Source organism: Panthera leo, chromosome B4 (assembly GCF_018350215.1).
Source record: "Panthera leo isolate Ple1 chromosome B4, P.leo_Ple1_pat1.1, whole genome shotgun sequence".
Classification (NCBI taxonomy): domain Eukaryota; kingdom Metazoa; phylum Chordata; class Mammalia; order Carnivora; family Felidae; genus Panthera; species Panthera leo.
In genome coordinates this window covers 115,939,519-115,956,324 of record NC_056685.1, presented here as the reverse complement: position 1 = coordinate 115,956,324, position 16,806 = coordinate 115,939,519, and the positions used below count along the sequence as shown (strand labels likewise).

The 16,806-nt window shown below is 39.1% G+C and overlaps 2 protein-coding genes across 10 annotated transcripts in view; one reads left to right on the top strand and one right to left on the bottom strand.

Annotated features, from left to right (window-relative positions):
- The window catches only part of VEZT (vezatin, adherens junctions transmembrane protein), a 79,272-nt gene extending 75,113 nt beyond the window's left edge, over positions 1 to 4,159 (bottom strand). For all 8 annotated transcript variants that reach the window (XM_042947404.1, XM_042947407.1, XM_042947398.1 and 5 more), the window contains exon 1: positions 4,022 to 4,159. In XM_042947404.1, coding sequence (XP_042803338.1) covers positions 4,022 to 4,057 — 36 coding nt within the window. In that variant the 5' untranslated portion in view covers positions 4,058 to 4,159. The remainder of the gene's footprint in view (positions 1 to 4,021) is intronic.
- A 351-nt stretch (positions 4,160 to 4,510) lies between these two features.
- FGD6 (FYVE, RhoGEF and PH domain containing 6) overlaps positions 4,511 to 16,806 on the top strand; it is a 116,385-nt gene continuing 104,089 nt past the window's right edge. For both annotated transcript variants that reach the window (XM_042947384.1, XM_042947383.1), the window contains exons 1-2: positions 4,511 to 4,700; positions 10,361 to 12,761. In XM_042947384.1, the coding sequence (XP_042803318.1) occupies positions 4,685 to 4,700; positions 10,361 to 12,761 (2,417 nt within the window). In that variant the 5' untranslated portion in view covers positions 4,511 to 4,684. The remainder of the gene's footprint in view (positions 4,701 to 10,360; positions 12,762 to 16,806) is intronic.

Sequence of the window (16,806 nt, the reverse complement as noted above, 5' to 3'; positions counted from 1 at the left end):
AGATTCAAAGCAATTCCAATCAGAATCTCAGCCTTTTTTTTTCTTAACTGAAATTGACCAGCTGATTCTAAAATTTACTTGGAAATGCAAAGGACCAAAAATAGCAAAAGCAACCTTGAAGGAAAATAAAGCTGAAAGGTTTATCCAATCAGACATTTTTTATTAAGTTATAGTGGTTAAAATAATGTTATTGGCATAAGAATGGTCAAATTGGCCAATGGAAAAGAGAGCATCCAGAAATAGAGCCACACATACAAGGTTTCCTAATTTATTACAAAGGCAACATGGTAGTTCAGTGGAAGAATGGTCAGTTGAGTAAATGCCAGGTTAACCAGACATCTATTTGAAAAACAAATTATGTTGACCTTTACTTGATACCATACAAAAATCAGTTCCACATGGATGACGGATCTAAATGCAAAAGGTAAAATAAAGCTTTGAGAGAAAATACATTTGTAACCTTAAAGTAGGCAAATATTTCTTTAAAAGTACTAACTACAAAAGAAGGTTTAATTGGATTATAAGAAAGTTAAGAGCTTCTGTTCACTGAAAGGCACAATTAAGAGAGTGCTACATATATCCTGAGATAAGATATCTGAGGTACACATATCCAACAAAGGACTTGTATCAGGTATATGTAAAGAACTCCTTTAAATCAGTAAAAGAGATAACCCAATTGAAAAATATGCAAAAAACTTGAATTGGCTTTTCAAAAGTAGATAAACAATGGGTGGGGTCATAAACATATAAAAAAGACTCTCAACTTCCTTATCAGGAAAATGCAAATTAACAGCACAGACCCTGCCTGGGATTCTCCCCCTCCAATCTCTGCCCCTCCCCAGCTCTTAGGTACAGGTGCATAAGTGTACATACACACTCTCTTTTTCTCAGAATAAATAAATACACTTAAAAAAAAAAAACAAAACAGACTGATATTAACAAGTGTTGGTGAGGATGTAGAGCAACTAGACCTCTTATAGACTGCTGGTAGGAGTATAAACTGGTATAACTGGGTTGGAATATTTGGCAGTACCTACAAAAGGTAAGCATATACATTTCCTATGACTCAGTAATTTCACTTCTAAATATATATACAACAGAAATATGTTCAACAAGGGGCGCCTGGGTGGTTCAGTTGGTTGAGCATCCAACTCTTGATCTTGGCTCAGGTCATGATCTCATGGTTCCTGAGTTCGAGACTTGCAATGGGCTGACAGTGTGGAGCCTGCTTGGAATTCTCTCCCTTTCTCTCTGCCCCAACTTAAAATAATAATAGTAATAATAATAAAGAAATACGTTCAACAAAACATACATACTAAGCAGCACTATTCATAATAGTCACGAATTGGATGCTACTCAAAGACCATGAACAGTAAGATGGATTAAAAAGCTGTCATACGTTCACATGGAATACTATGGAGAAATAACAAATGCTCGCATGACAATATGGATGAATCTAACAAAACCAGAAAGAAAAAAAGTTAGCCAAAAAAGAGATATACAAATAGAATTGCACAGTGTATAAACTATAAAAATAGGCAAAATTAAGTTCGTTATTCCAAGTCTGAATAATGGTTATATCTGAAGTGGGCAGAACTGACAAAAGAAATAAGAGGTAGCTTCTGGTGTGATGGTGATGTTCAGTTTCTTGATCTGGCTGCTGCTGCTTACATTGGTGTATTCAACATGTTAAAATTCATCAATCTGCACACACTTATGATTTGTACACTTTCCTCATTGATATTATGCTACAGAAAAGATTAATGTACATGACAAAAGGCAAGTCAATTAAACAGCAAACTGGAAGAAATTTTCTACAATTTCTTACAAGGCCTAAGTAACATATGAAGAACTCATGCAAGTCAATTTTTAAGAAGCTAGCATCCAATAGGAAAATGGACAAAAAAATACAAAAAGAAACAGGCAAGTAAAGAAATAAAAATGGTTCCAATAAATGCATAGAATATACACTAGAACAATGGAATGCTATTTTTCCTATCAAATTATCAAAGATTAAAAGAAACTAAGAAGGCTGTTGCTGAGGATTTGGTGAAATCAATGCTCTTATTCCTAACGGAAACATAAATTAGTATAACCTTTCTGTATAAGTCTTAAAAAATTGTCATATCCTTTGACCCGCTAGTTTCACCTCTAGAAATTATTCTAAGGAAAAATCAGAGTTGCACTTAAAGATGGTATCATATCAGTGTTGATACAATGGTTATTTTGAAACAATATAATTATCCAATAATGGGAAAATGGTTATATTATGATAAACATGCATGCAGGGATATTATGTTATTAACAATATTTTCAAAGAGTAATGAATAGTTAGACTCATGATAAATTTAAGTGAAAAATACATTCAGAATTCTACGTATGATACATTTTTCTTTAAAAAATATCACACATTAAACATACATTTGCATAAAAAAAGTCTGTAAGAACACAATACTGTAACGTTAATAGGGGCCATCTTTGGCTGGTAGATTAACAGATAATTGTAATTTTGTGGCTTATTTTCTATAATGAAATGTTCTTTGGGCATTCATTACTATTATATTCAGAAATCTAAGAAAATAGGGTAAAAAAAAAAAAAATAACATCCGCCCAGTTTTCTTTACCCTAGAAATCTGAGTAACCTACATTTTTGTCTCTCCTTCAGCTCCCACATTCAATCTGTAACTGCTTCCTTGATTTTACCTTAGAATTATCTGTCCAAGGCATTATTCCATCATTTTTTCTCTCATTTCCAAAATTCAAACACTTGTCTTCCCTAATGAGCTCCTCCAATCGACTCCTCATTTTGATAAAATGGCCCTATCTTTCACTACTGCTACATTCTAGCCACATGAAGCCACTTTATATAGCGACCCTCCCACTCATGCCCCTAAAAAAATCCACACCAGGTACTTTCACACCTCCTAACCTTGGCATATTCAGTTCTTTCCCGGTAATGCATTTTCTCCTTTCGATCTGTCTAATCCGATTCATAGCTCAAGATTTATCTCCGGTATCATTTACTGGGTGTAGCTTCTCTGAGGCCACAAGAATAGACTCCTGTTTCCAAATCAATCCTCCAACGACAGTTTATACATATTTCAACATTTACCATTCTGCACTTAGTGCCTCGCTTTCTCACTGTATGGAATAGGCCATTTCTTTTTAAAAATTTCTTACAATCTATTTGGATGAGTGAACATAAAGCATACATATTTGCAATATATCTATAACGGGTGTGAATTTTCTCCTGCATCTGATAGATAAGTGGCAACAAAATACTCGCCATAGAGAGAGTGTGTGTGTGTGTGTGTGTGTGTGTGTGTGTGTGTGCGTGCGCGCGCGCGCCTGTGTGTGTTTCATTCAAGATGGCAGAGAACGTCTTAAAATAGTCCCACACAAAAGCACTCACACCCAGAGCCTCGAGTCAGAAGAACGGGCTACACCTAGCGCAACGGCAAAGGACAAAAGAATTAGACCTAGATGTTGATATGCCTCGGTCCTAAATACTCGCAGTAGGTCCCACACACAGATTTTAAAACGTGTTAGAAAACGGGCACCTGCTGCCTTCATTACGAGGGCCACGCCTCGACCGTGAAGGATGACCTGAGGCACTTCTGGATACTGACCCAAAAGATCGAGGACGAAAAAGGGGGAGGCTAAGTTGTATTCAGGAGTATCCAAAAGGCACGATAGGACCCCGCCCCGCTCGGGCAGAGTACGCCCGCGAGCATATCCATCCCCGGGGAAGGAACAAGCAGGGGGCGCCTGTCCACCGGCCTACCAACGGAGCCCCAGCTGGGAATTCTGGGCGGGCCTGAGGCCGAGGCTGCCGCGGCAAGGGTGCCTGGGGCTACACCTGTCAGGCTGCCACCAACACTAGGCCCAGAAATCGCCGAGATTCGAGGACCTAGGCGGGCAGGAGCGTCACCCAATCCGTTGTCCCGGGATCGGCCCTTCGCCTTCCCCCCTGTCCGTCTCAAACAAAGGCAATCCACATCCACCGCCATTTTCCCCTTACCTCAAAAACCACCTCTTCGTCAAAGTCCGGTGTCATCCTTCTCCGCCATGCCACCCGCCTCAGCACGATGGGAAATGAAGGCGGGAGAACAGGCGGCACCACGGCGTCTGCTACCGACTGTCCCGTCTGTCCAGAAAACTACAATTCCCAGAATGCTTCGCAGCGCACGCCCCCTCTCAGGGCCACTTATTGGAGCAAAGGATGAGCGTGTGGGTGGGAGGGGCAGGAGCGGGAGGAAGCCCGAGCTCACTGATTGGAGGAGGTTGGAGCTATTGTCCGCCTTTTACGGCTGCGACGAGCAGGGGGCGCCTGAAGTACAGATTTTTTTTTTTTTTTTTTTTCTGGAGCTGGATTGGGGCGCGCGCCGGCGAAGCCGCGGTGAGCCCTGCTCGTGCCCGTGCCTGGCCGTCCTCCCCGAGCTCTGCTGGGAGGCGCTCGTGCTCGCCTGCCCGCCGCCTGCGGCTCGCGCCCGGGAGCGCCGCTGGGTCCCTGGAGCCGGTCGCGTCCTTTGTGCGGCGCTCTGCTTGCGCCGCGGGACCTTCGGACGGAATGCGGCCCCTGGCAGAAGCTTTTCTCTTCTTGAAGAGAACTCTGGAAACAATGGATTGTAAGAGGAGCATGGATTGAGGGGGGCTAACGGGGAAACGAGCTGCACGGGGAATCATGACTTCTGCCGCGGGTAAGTGACGGCGCTCGCGCTGCCGCTGGAAAGTTTCTAGCGAGCGCTGCTAGTCTTGGGCTCTGGAGCAACTTTCTCCTCCCGGGTGGATTAACGGTGTTCCCCTTGCCTTTCCCGAGGGCTGTGGCAAGTACGGAGCAGACGGCGTGTGCTGCCGAATATTTTCGACCCTTCCTAACCAGAGGGGCTGGTTAGAAATCGTGTCTCTCTTGGGATCTCCCTTGAAACGGAGACCCGCATTGGGAGCTCTGCGCCAGGTGAATCACTAAATGTAAAGAGGGAAACATCTGCTCGTGTGTCCCAAAGTTTGGGCGACTTTGGCTTTGCGTGTGAAAATAGTTTAGATTCCCATGTTAAGAAATCAGTTATTCTAGGAAAGGGCAGTGTTCCCGGAGTGTTGAACTCAGCCACCGCTCTGAGTCGCTTTGAACCCAGTACCAACTGGAAACCCTGACCCTTACTAGATGCGGAGGTTTAGACATTGTGACTCCTCTCCCGGTGGTTTTTCCTGTTACCTGAGAAGCAGAGGAGTAGAATTGTCGATAGCAATGTTTTCCTCACCTCACCCAGTTTTTATGGGTTTTTTTCTGTTTCTACCTGGTTAGTCGAAGCCTTATTTTCTGTCTGCCTCCCATAGTCCTTTCTCTTCATCCAGATGACAAAGCCTGTAATTTACCTTTGTGTGAGTTTTGCGGATTTCTTGGCGTTGTGTTTCTAAACAGTCCTAAGGGACAGTTCTTTATTTTCCAACATGATTAGTAAGGTAATTGCTAATTACTGTTAAAAGCGCTTTAAAAAAAAAGCACTTTATAAGACTATATAAGCACTTTATAAGACTATAGGTTAATTTTTAAACCAGAACTTAATAATGCATTAAGTATTGCGGATTTTTCTTTATGCTTTTGCTCATGTTTAAAGAAATACGCTTCATTAAGAATTTTGTAGTACAATAGTGTTAGGCTTCCCCTCAAAGCTACTTCTAAAATCAGCACTTAAGTATGATCAATTTTTCTTTGCTTTTCATGGCATTTGTTTTAAATTTCTGCAACTTGAAGCTGTCAAACAGCACTCTCAATGTTCTGATTTGTATTATTTTTAAATCATAGATATATTGGAGTGTTGCATTGCTAGGTGTAATCAGATTACAGCTAACCAGGTAAAAAGTTAGGCAATAGGATAAGAAAGCAAGGAGTGAAGTATTCCTGAACATATTGCAGATCTTTCCTATTTAATGTTACATGTATGTATAAGAGATATGTTATCATACACTGTGAAAGTTGTTTATAAACTCTTTTCGTTACCAAGGGGAGACTTTCTACGTACTTGAGGTGAACTGTTTTCATCTTAAATTTCTGTACCTCACCTTTTAATTTTTATTACTGACCCAGTCCACTTAATTTAAAATGTTTAGAAATTTAAAAGTCTTGCCAGCCATTTTAGCTCTCACCTCCTTTGGAGTTTCAAACACATTTAAAATATTCATACCTTAAATGTATTGTTTTCAATTCTAGTCCTAACAGTTTATAATGAACAGGTCCAGAAGCATTTAAGTATGTAAATCTGATTCAGGGCTCAGTCGGGAAGTTTGATTCTTTCATTTGAATTACCCTAGAATAATGCAAGCTACTTTTATATTTTATCAACTTTACAATTAATCCACAGACATTTTTGTGGTGTTTAAAAGAACACTTCCTGTGTTTAGCTGAGTTAGTTGGTTTTTACCATGGCTTGCTGAGAACATTAACTACCTTTTTGTCTGTTAAGATTTTTTATTCTTTATCATGTCTAAATGGAGAATATGGAAGAGAACTGGGGTTTTGTTTCCATTCTTATAAAATTATGTGTTTATCATTTTTGTAAACTCTTTATGATGCTTTTTGGTACATAATCAAATTAATTAAAACATTAAGAGTGTTATTTGCAGTTGGGGGAGGGGGTGTTTGTTTACATTAAATCTAATCTGATGTATTTGGGATGGTTTGGCTTCATTTGTTAAAAATAAGATAAATGTAGAACATCTAAGTTATATGTATCCTGAAGAAGAGCTTTCTTCGTTTTTCTGCATCTGTCAAAGAGTAGGCCAGTAATAGAGACTTTAGAATTATTCTAGTCAGTATATGAAAAAGGAGAGATGATTATCAGTGTATATTTTGTATCTTTTAAAACCTATACAGCCTCATTAATGTGCTTTGCCTTTGGCCTGGCCAATAGCTAAGAAGGTGTGCACATGTGAACCACAGCCATCTGTGTCTAACAGATGACGCGTATGTTTGTAATAGTAAAATGGTACTAGTGCTTTACTTTCTTACCTTATTTTTCCCTGAAGCCAAACAGCTGTGTAAATAAAAGATTTGCTGCTTTGCTCTACACTTTTGGGTCTAAATGTTGTTACAGTATTAAGATCCAAAGGTGCTGGGTTCATTTCCAAACATCATGCACTTATTTCAAGAGTGACATAGGAGCAGGCCATAATTACTTGTTATTTTTTGAGTTGTGTTTCTTTCGAGATAGAGCCACTAAATAATAATAATAATAATAATAATAATAATGATAATAATAATATAAATTAAATAAATGTAGTTTAATAAATAATTTAATAAATTTAATAAATTAAAAGGATTTTGGATATTGCTATACCAGTGACTTAAATATTTGCTCTTATTAATGATTAATAACTCATTTAATAATCCTACTGAAGTTGATTCCTGCTAACTTTTCAGAATATTATTCTACATTTAAATGGATATTGATTTTTTTTTTTTTAAAGAAATTGTCTGTTACTGAGACCTATTGAAGGGTATGTATGTGGCAGCTTTGACTATTCCCAGGCTCTATTTTCAGGACTGGGGATAGAGCATTATGTCAAAATGCCTCCTCTCTTGGAGATTGCCTTCTAATGGTGAAGACTGACAAAGTCCTACTGAAGAAATATCATATAAAGATAAGGGACTAGAGAATATAAGGATTCGCCTGAAGCAAGGATCACAGAAGTTATAATCTCGGAATCATATAGGCTTTAAATTTTTTTTTTTTCAACGTTTTTTATTTTTATTTTTGGGACAGAGAGAGACAGAGCATGAACGGGGGAGGGGCAGAGAGAGAGGGAGACACAGAATCGGAAACAGGCTCCAGGCTCCGAGCCATCAGCCCAGAGCCTGACGCGGGGCTCGAACTCACGGACCGCGAGATCGTGACCTGGCTGAAGTCGGACGCTCAACCGACTGCGCCACCCAGGCGCCCCTAGGCTTTAGAAATCTGTTCAAATCCCTCATTTACAAGTAAGGAAACTGAGGCAACCAGATCTTCACAAAGGCACAGAATTAGGTTAGCCAGCTGAGTTATGTTAATCTGCTTCCTCCAATACATAGTTAACAGTGGTGAGCTAATGTTCACAGTCATCTATTTAATGCAGTGAGTGAGCATTGAAAAGTGTTAGGTACATATGCTATGCTGTGTTTGTCGGGAATCAACCACCACTCATACGTATTTGCTTGAATTTCTACAAAACTAACAGAGAACAGGTATTTATGGCCCTTGGATGCTGATATGTGTATAATATGCTGATATGCTGATAATGTGTATAAAGCACATTTAAAGAAAATAGTGAAATTGTTACCAAAGGGTAAAAAACAATTTAACTAAAAAGCAAAAATTGATTGGTTAGATGGCCCTGAAGCTTTCGACAGGCTATAAGATTCAGAAAGTAAAAGATTAGTTTGATGAGACTGGATTTTTGTTTTTTGGGTTTGTTTGGTTTTTTTAGTTGTGGTAAAATACACATAAATTTTCCATCTTTACCATTTCTAAGTGTATAGTTCAGTAGTGTTAAATACCTTCATGTTGCCGTGCAGCCAGTCTCCAGGACTCTTTCCATCTTGCAAAACTGACTTTTTTTTTTTTAATTCCTTCAAAAATCCCAAAGATAAGATGTTTTAAGAATGGTTACAAAAATGAAATCAACATGACAGTTTGTCAGTTTTCATTATCTTGGGTAAGGTGGGAGGTTGGGAAGAGGCCTAGGGCAATCGTACTTTCCCTTAAGACTTAATAGGTCAAGAGTTTAATTTAATAGACTATTATAACAAGGTTTATCATTAGGTTTTGAATGGTTTTACAATTTTTTTCTACTTAAAAGTAACAGCATGTGTATTAAATAGCTAAGTGAAATTGTGTAGCTTTGGGAATTTGTATTAAATTATTTTGGAAGTATTTTTTTATTATCTTCTTTATTATGACATTATACCAGGAATTGAATGAGAGGGCATTTGTCATTGTGTGACCTTGGTTTGGGAAAATGATTGGTAAAAGGAAGTAGAGCACCCTATTCTCTCCCTCTCTCTCTACCCACCCCCCACACTTTCATGTCATATCTTCCCAAGTGTCGTGACTAATTTCCTTTGTTGAAAAGAAAATCATCACTAAATGAAGTATCAAAGCCTCTGTGTATTCAAGTACTTAATGTCCAACAGATATTTGGAAAGATTTATGGTTTTTGTTTAGTAAATTAAGTTTTTGTTAAGCATTAGATCCTGTTGGAGGAACAAACATGCAGTGTAAGAAGTATAAGATAAAATATTTTTACTTTAGGTATCCTTGGGGAAATGTGACTAGGTGATAAGAGATAGTTTAGGTGGAAAAACGTAAAGAACTTTAAAAAAAATACAGATATTCGGGCTCTGTATATCTTTATTTTATAGGTCTTTTGAGTGAGGCTTTTATTAGGTACCTTTAGGATAGGACCAGGTCTGTATAAACCTAGCATTGTATAATAGGTGTTTATTAAGTGCTTTTTATATAATGTCAAAGGAGGATTGCTACAATTGAAATTGTGGTCATCTTTTGTGTGTGTGTGTGGTTATCTTTTAAATGTACTACAGTAGTCATTATTAATTAAGGGTACACAGTATATTCACATGTGGAACTTAAAAGAATACACGTGTCCAGGCTGTATTCCCAGAATCTCTGATTGATTAGATGTGGTGTAGAACCTATACACATGACTTTTTAAAAAATAAAGCTCTGGGAAGGATTATAATGAAAATTCCCAATGACAATTTCTGTACAGAGAAATCCAACTTTAAAATGAATTGAATAATACAGAAGAATTACTTTTGTTTTTAAGTTCGGAAAATTTTTGATTTCTGTATTCCTTTTTAAGATAGTTTTGGGGTTCTAGTGGGGTAGAATCTTGAGAAAAAGCATTTATATAACTCTATGGTATATCATTGAAGTTGAAGAATACTACTGCTTACTGAGAGGCAAACTTAAAGAGTTCTATCTACATATAACTTAAGCAAATTCACTCACTTAGCACTCAGCAAATGAAGTACTTTTCTTCTATAAGCGTCCCAAAAGCAGAAGCCAATGATCTCATTTAGTGTCTACTGAAGATATGGTAATCTGTTCTAGAGTTAGAAGAAAAAGTGTTTTGGACTTGATAAGAAATGTACACTCTACCCAAAGCTTTGTATATTGGAATTGAAGGACAATTTAAGGAATTTTCGAGAGTAACGTTTGACTCTTTAACATAATCTGCCTAGTAAAATGTAAGTTCACCATTTTGTCAAAAAAAGTAAAAATGTTATCAAATTTAATCATTTATCATCTTTTGGGTTTTGTCTTTTGTTTTTGTCATCAAATTATTATTTTTTCCTTTCTAGAGATTAAGAAGCCACCAGTGGCCCCCAAGCCAAAGCTTGTGGTAGCAAATAATAAGCCTGCTCCACCTCCTGTTGCGCCTAAACCTGATATTGTGATTCCTAGTGTTCCACAGTCAACAAAGAAAACCAAACCAGCAATAGCCCCGAAACCAAAGGTTCTGAAAGGCTCACCTGTTAGAGACATCGGGCAGTCACCATCAAGGAAAATCATTGTGAACCTGCAAGAGCATAAACAGGAATTACCTAAAAATGCTGACAACTCTAATTGTAAAAATGTAGGGCGTCAGAGCAGCGATTATATTTTACCAATGTGCTCCTGTAATTTTCAGTGTATCCATAAACTTGGGAATAGAGAACATGTGTGTGTAAAGCAGCTTATCTTAGAGCCCCTGGAAATGCATGAAAATTTAGAAAATAGTAAAATTGATGAGTCCTCTTCAGCTATAAAAACAAGGAGTAAATGTGATTCTAACTTTGAAAAAGTCAGGAGCCAGAATGCAGTAGTTTTAAAGGCAAACATCCTAGAAGAGAAGCTTAAAGATGTTTTAACACAACGAGCATCACCTTTTATTTCCCTACAGAAGCACAGCTCCACAGACAGCCCAGAAATGACTGATGGCTATAATTCCAACAGACAATTCAGAATTGAGTTTGCAGACCTGTCACCTTCCCTGTCCAGCCTTGAAAAAGTTCCTGATCATCACCACTGCCACTTACAGATTCCTAGTGATGAAACTTATCAGCATAGTAGTGAAAAAAGCAATAGTTGCTTTCATTCATCTGAACAAGAAACTCTGGAAAATGATAAAAGAAGTACTTTTCCATCTTCAGATGGAGTTAATAAGAAATCAGAAGTCAAAGATCTTGGTCCCTTAGAAATTCACTTAGTACCCTATACCCCCAAATTTCCAACTCCCAAGCCCAGAAAGACACGGGCTGCTCGTCTGTTACGCCAAAAGTATATAGATGTTCCTAGTGAAAGTACTGAAGAACCAGAGAATTTAGACAGTAACCCTTCTTGTCCTTTAGAAGCTGGTTTGAAAAACAGTAAAATTGGTGTTCTTCATCAGAATGTTTTGTGTAACCAGGAACAGGTGGACAAAGTGAAGCCAGGAAATAAAAGTGAATTGAATGTGGACTGCAACAGTGACAGACAAAATTTACTCAATCCACAGAAAGTTATGTGTCATGAAACATCTTCCTTTGAAAAAATAGAAACAGATTGTAATTTGAGTTCTGACACCAAGACAGTAGATGGTTCTAGTATGTCACTTGCTATGGACAAAGGGACCAGTTTTATAAGATGCAGTACTTTATCTATGAGCCTGCCTAAGCAACTCAAATTAACTTGCAATGAACATTTGCCTACTGCCTGTAACCTGGAAGCATCTGCCCCTCAAATACAAAAAGAATCTATAATAAAAGGTGAAAGTTCCTCAAGAATTGTCCCCAAAAAACCTCAGAGACACAGCTTGCCTGCTGCAGGAGTACTTAAAAAAGCTGCCTCAGAGGAGCTGGTGGAGAAAATTTCTTATCCCTCAAATGAAGAAAACAATTCAGAGAAGGGTCTAGAAAGAAATCACCTTCGACATTTGTGTGCCCAAAACCATGGTATGTTGTCCTCCTTTGATATGACTAAACAGACTTCAGAAAAGCCAGTGTGGAAATTACCTCATCCTATTTTACCCTTTTCAGGGAACCCAGAATCCTTAAAATCTGTCACCATATCATCAAATAGTGAGCCTTCAACTGCCACGACTAAGCCTAGAGCGAAATCATTATCTGCTATGGATGTGGAGAGGTGCACTAAGCCTTGCAAAGACTCTCAAAAGAAGAACTCGTTAAAGAAGTTGCTGAACATGAAACTGTCCATCTGTTTCATGAAGAGTGATTTCCAGAAATTTTGGTTCAAGAATAGCCAAGTTGGAGATACAACCACAGGCAGCCTCTCAGGTGGGGAGCGGAAAGGGATTGAAAGTGATTGGCATGGCACGTTGGTAGAAGAAAAGAAAAGTAAGCCCATCAAAGCATACTCTGCAGATAATTACAGCCTAGAATCCCAGAAGAAGAGGAAAAAGTCTCGGGGCCAGACCAGTGCAGCTAATGGACCAAGATCTGAGTCTTTGGATGACCAAATGCTCTCCAGGGAGTCATCATCTCAGACACCTTGCAAATCTATTACAAGTGGCTATGCACCAGAGTATGAAAATATACGCCATTATGAGGAAATACCAGAGTATGAGAACTTGCCATTTATTATGGCCGTAGGGAAAACTCCCGAGTTAGAATGGCAAAATTCCAGAAGCATGGAGGACACCGATGCAAATGTGTATGAGGTAGAAGAGCCATATGAAGCTTCAGATGGCCAGCTGCAACTTGAACCCAGACATCAGCATTCCAGGTAACACTTAGGTGCCAGACAGGCACTGCGCTTTAACTGAAATTAACCTGCAGCAACCCTGTGAGATGGGGAAAATCACTTGGTGAGAGAGTGGCTTAGTTAAGCATATATTAAATTATTCCAAACTACAGTATTCTTTTATCATATAGCCAGAATGGATGTTTTCAATGCAAGCTTGAAGTAGTTGAGTTATTTTAGTAGCTGATTCAAAGAATTTGACCCAGTGATAGTGTAGATAGTACAAGAGAGACCTGGAAGAGCGAGTTTGCAGGGCCTCCAAAGCACCAACTTAGAAGTCATAGCAGGAAACTAGGAGAGGAAATTGGCCAGTTCAGTGAGGTTTATTTGTTAGGTGTAGGAATCTGTAAAGTTTGAAATCCATGTGTTTGCCTATGGTGCCCTTGTCAGTTAAAACCTCTAAATTTGCAAAATTTCCTCTCTGATATTAGTTATTTTGCTTGTTGAGGACTAATTGCTGACTTCATATGGACGTAGGAAAAATGCAGGAAGTGGAAAGGTACTATCCTTTCTTTCTGAGTTTTGTATGCGTACATGCTACTTCTGATATACCTACCTACTCCATCCATCTTATTAAAACCTTGACCATCTTTAATGGTCCAGCTCAGCAACCACTGGCTTCATGAAGCTTTTACAGACCTAGTAGCAAGTGTTTATTTCCTATTCTGATCTCCCTTTTATGCTGTGGTATCCTTACAGCCTTTCTCTGTGTGTTTTATGGTGTAATTATTTATTGGTATGTCTGGTGTTCTGTTTTTAGTTTTAAACTCCAAGAAGAGTTTGAGTCATACCTTTTTATCCTTCATGAGGTCAACCAAGGGGCTGAGGAGGAATGAGTAGGTGTTGGTTGGATGATAAAATGAATTAAAAAAGAGGCAAAAAAAAAAAAAAAACCCCAACCCACAACACAACCACTGCAGCTGCTTTTTTTCTCTCTGTAGTCACAAAGAGGGGCCTTTGCATTGCATTTAAAGTGTTTTGTATTTAACAAAAAGCACATAGACTGTTTTTGAAGTCTTCGTGTTCTTATATATAAACCTCAAGCCTTTGAATACTCAGATCTACAGTGGGACTTTTGCAGAAATGTTAACATATATGGCACGTAGTAGGGGCTTAAAGGATTATCAGGAGAATTGAATAAATAAAAATGTCAAGCAAAATCTTAGTGTACCAAGTAAAATTGTTCTAATTTCTTTTAGCTTACAGATGCTCTCCTAACGTTTTTCTTTACTCATAAACCCTGTCCTTCCTCCTTTGACCCATGAAAGATTTAGCCTCCCTTGCCTAACTTTTCTCATAGCTGACTCCATTCTGTTTACAACTGTCTACTCTGAACGTTAGTACCTAGGCAAAAGCCTTTTTCTTGGCATAAATATTTTGACAGAGAATTGAAATTAAGTATCCCAACTTAAAAAAAAAAAAATGTATTCTCATGCTTGCTCTTCTGTCCATGGAACAGTTTTGTTGGTATTGCCCTCCTTTTAATATTCTTCTGTATAGTGAATAGTGTGTCTGTGAGAAAGGGAAATTAATTTGGCTTCTTTATGGTATACTACTGTCCTTACCTAAGATGAAGTTTTTTTCTTGAAACTGGAGGTTTGGTCATCCCATTGGCCCTCAGGCTTAAATCTCAAGGATCTGTCATTATTGCTAACACCAGCTGTAAACTTCTGGAACTCAGCCTTTTTCTGCTGTTTCTTACGCAGGGCGCTTTGCTCTGATGGTGGTGGGAAACGTGGTTGGAAGGGGTTAATGTACACAGCCAGCCTGTGCAGCTGGATGGCATTCTTAAGGAGGGTTCTTTCTCAAGGCCACAGGAAACTGAGGGCGGCTTTGGACAGGTTACAGGCTGTCAAGTAGGGCAGTCTTGTGAAGAGTGAGTGAGCTCTGCTTTTGAATTAGCTTTCCACAGAGATTTTTGTTTAGGCCTGGAGCAGGGAGCCAGGCTTGAGACTCTTGAAATGTGCCAGCTGAATCAAAAGCCTTCAGTCATAGGGTCAGACTAACAGCTTTTCCTGGGAGGTTGTACCTTTTGTAAACAACATTGAATAGACAGAGAAAGCAAAATCCAAGCCCTCATGAGGAGGATACCTGGACACCCTAAAATAAGGTAAATGAGAAGTGGGACATACATTTCAGGTGAGTTGAGTGGATCCAAATGGAAATCCTGTTTGGTAATCTAGCTGTTGAAAATATATAGACCTCTGCCTTGCAGTAATTAAAGTCCAACCCAGTAAAGTTCTAAAATGATTAGAAAAAACACATTATGAACCCTATGTAAGATCGTTCTGTTGGAAAGAGTAGACAAGTGTCTTTAACAGTTTCTCGATCCTCAGGGAAGAGATTCTGGCTCTTTCAGAGGAGATTGGCTCAGAGAAACTTACTAATTTTACAGAGTCCACATATATAATCAACCAGATTCTGGATTAGTAAACAGACACTGCCAAGCTTGAGGTGGCTCATATGGTCACCTTCTTTAGAAGACAGATGTTTCATGAATCCAACAGCTTAATATTTACTAATTCATAACATGTTTGTCATTTATCAGGAAATAATTGTATACAGTCCCCAGTTACAAATAGGATTGTATTCTAAAAGTTAATTGTAATTTGGAACTTAGAGTGTATTGTCCAAAGAAACAACTTTGGAAACATTGGTAAAGGACTCAGTTTAGCACCCAAATTATATTAACCATTACTGTACTGGCTTCCACTTCCCTCGTCCTGGGTGAATTCTTCCTCTCAGCTTCTCTTTGTGCTGAGGCAGGAGCATTGGCCAGGGTGGGGTTGAGCACCCCCATGTCAGAGAAGCAAATCCACTGAGTCTGAGAGGCAGTGTTTATGGAAAGGGTGAGGTGACTAAAGAATGAGGAAATCAGGGGCTGGGTTTGCTTTGAGAAAGACTGTAAGGCATTGGGAGTGATAAGGAGAAGGGAAGGGCTGGGTGATTGGGATTTAGAGTGCAGTGGATTTTCTTTCCCTCCTTTCTCCTCACTATTCCTATCCCTCCTCTCTTTCCCTCCCCATTCTCCACTGCAGGATTCTGCTAATTGGGTTTCTGACCTCAGGCAAGAGTGAGTAGAGGAAACTGGAGGAGGGGAGTTGGCTGCTGTGAGGAGTGGTGCTGGGAAGCCCTGCAGCCAAGAAGGGTGAATAGCCAAATATGAAGGTAAAGGAGGGTGAAGGGAATACCCCTGGCCGTAGAAACTGTAGCTTTTGGTGTTCCCAGATCGGTCACCGTTTGCTTACTGCCCTGGGTTCTCAAAAACAGTTTTGTTGGGAGCCAGATTGTGAGAAACTCTGGAGTATTCTGGTGCCTTTTGGGTATAGTTAGGAGCTCTCTTGCCTGAAATGTTTCAAACATGATTATCCTCAAATACATAGCAGGCAGCAGGCCTTTCTGTCTCACTGGCATGCAGGCTAATGAGTGCTTATTTATTAGTATTATTTAAGAAGTTCGATTTTCATAGGGAAGTTTGTAAATTTGGGCTGTTAATATTAAAGAGTTATAGACAAATTAGCAAAATAATAGTATGCCAATATGGGAATTTTCCTTTTGAAATTGTAGTGGCTTTCTTAACTCTCTAACCAAGAAAAACTTTCCCTGGAACCTTTCTACCTTTTTCCTCTGTTGTTTAATTCTTATTATAAGCACTTCAAAGAAAATGAATGATTATTGAGTTTTCCTGGGTAACCTAGCAAGCCCTCAGTTTATATATTCCGCACTATTGACCCATGTGTAAAGCACTGTGCCTTCAAAAGTGAAAGGAGAGTGCCTACTCCCCAGAGTTTCTGTCCAGTGAGGCAGCAGACAATTACAGGGCAGCATGGTTTTGTGATTCCAAACTTTGTCCGAGTTATACCCCAAGAAGGGTGTTAAGGATGACTTCACAGGGCACCTGGCTGGCTCAGTCGGGGAGGAGCATGCAATTCTTGATCTCAGGTTTGTGAGTTTGAGTCCCAGGTTGGGTGTAGAGATTACTTAAAAAAATAAATTAAGATAAAGATGACTTCACAAAGGTAGTAAG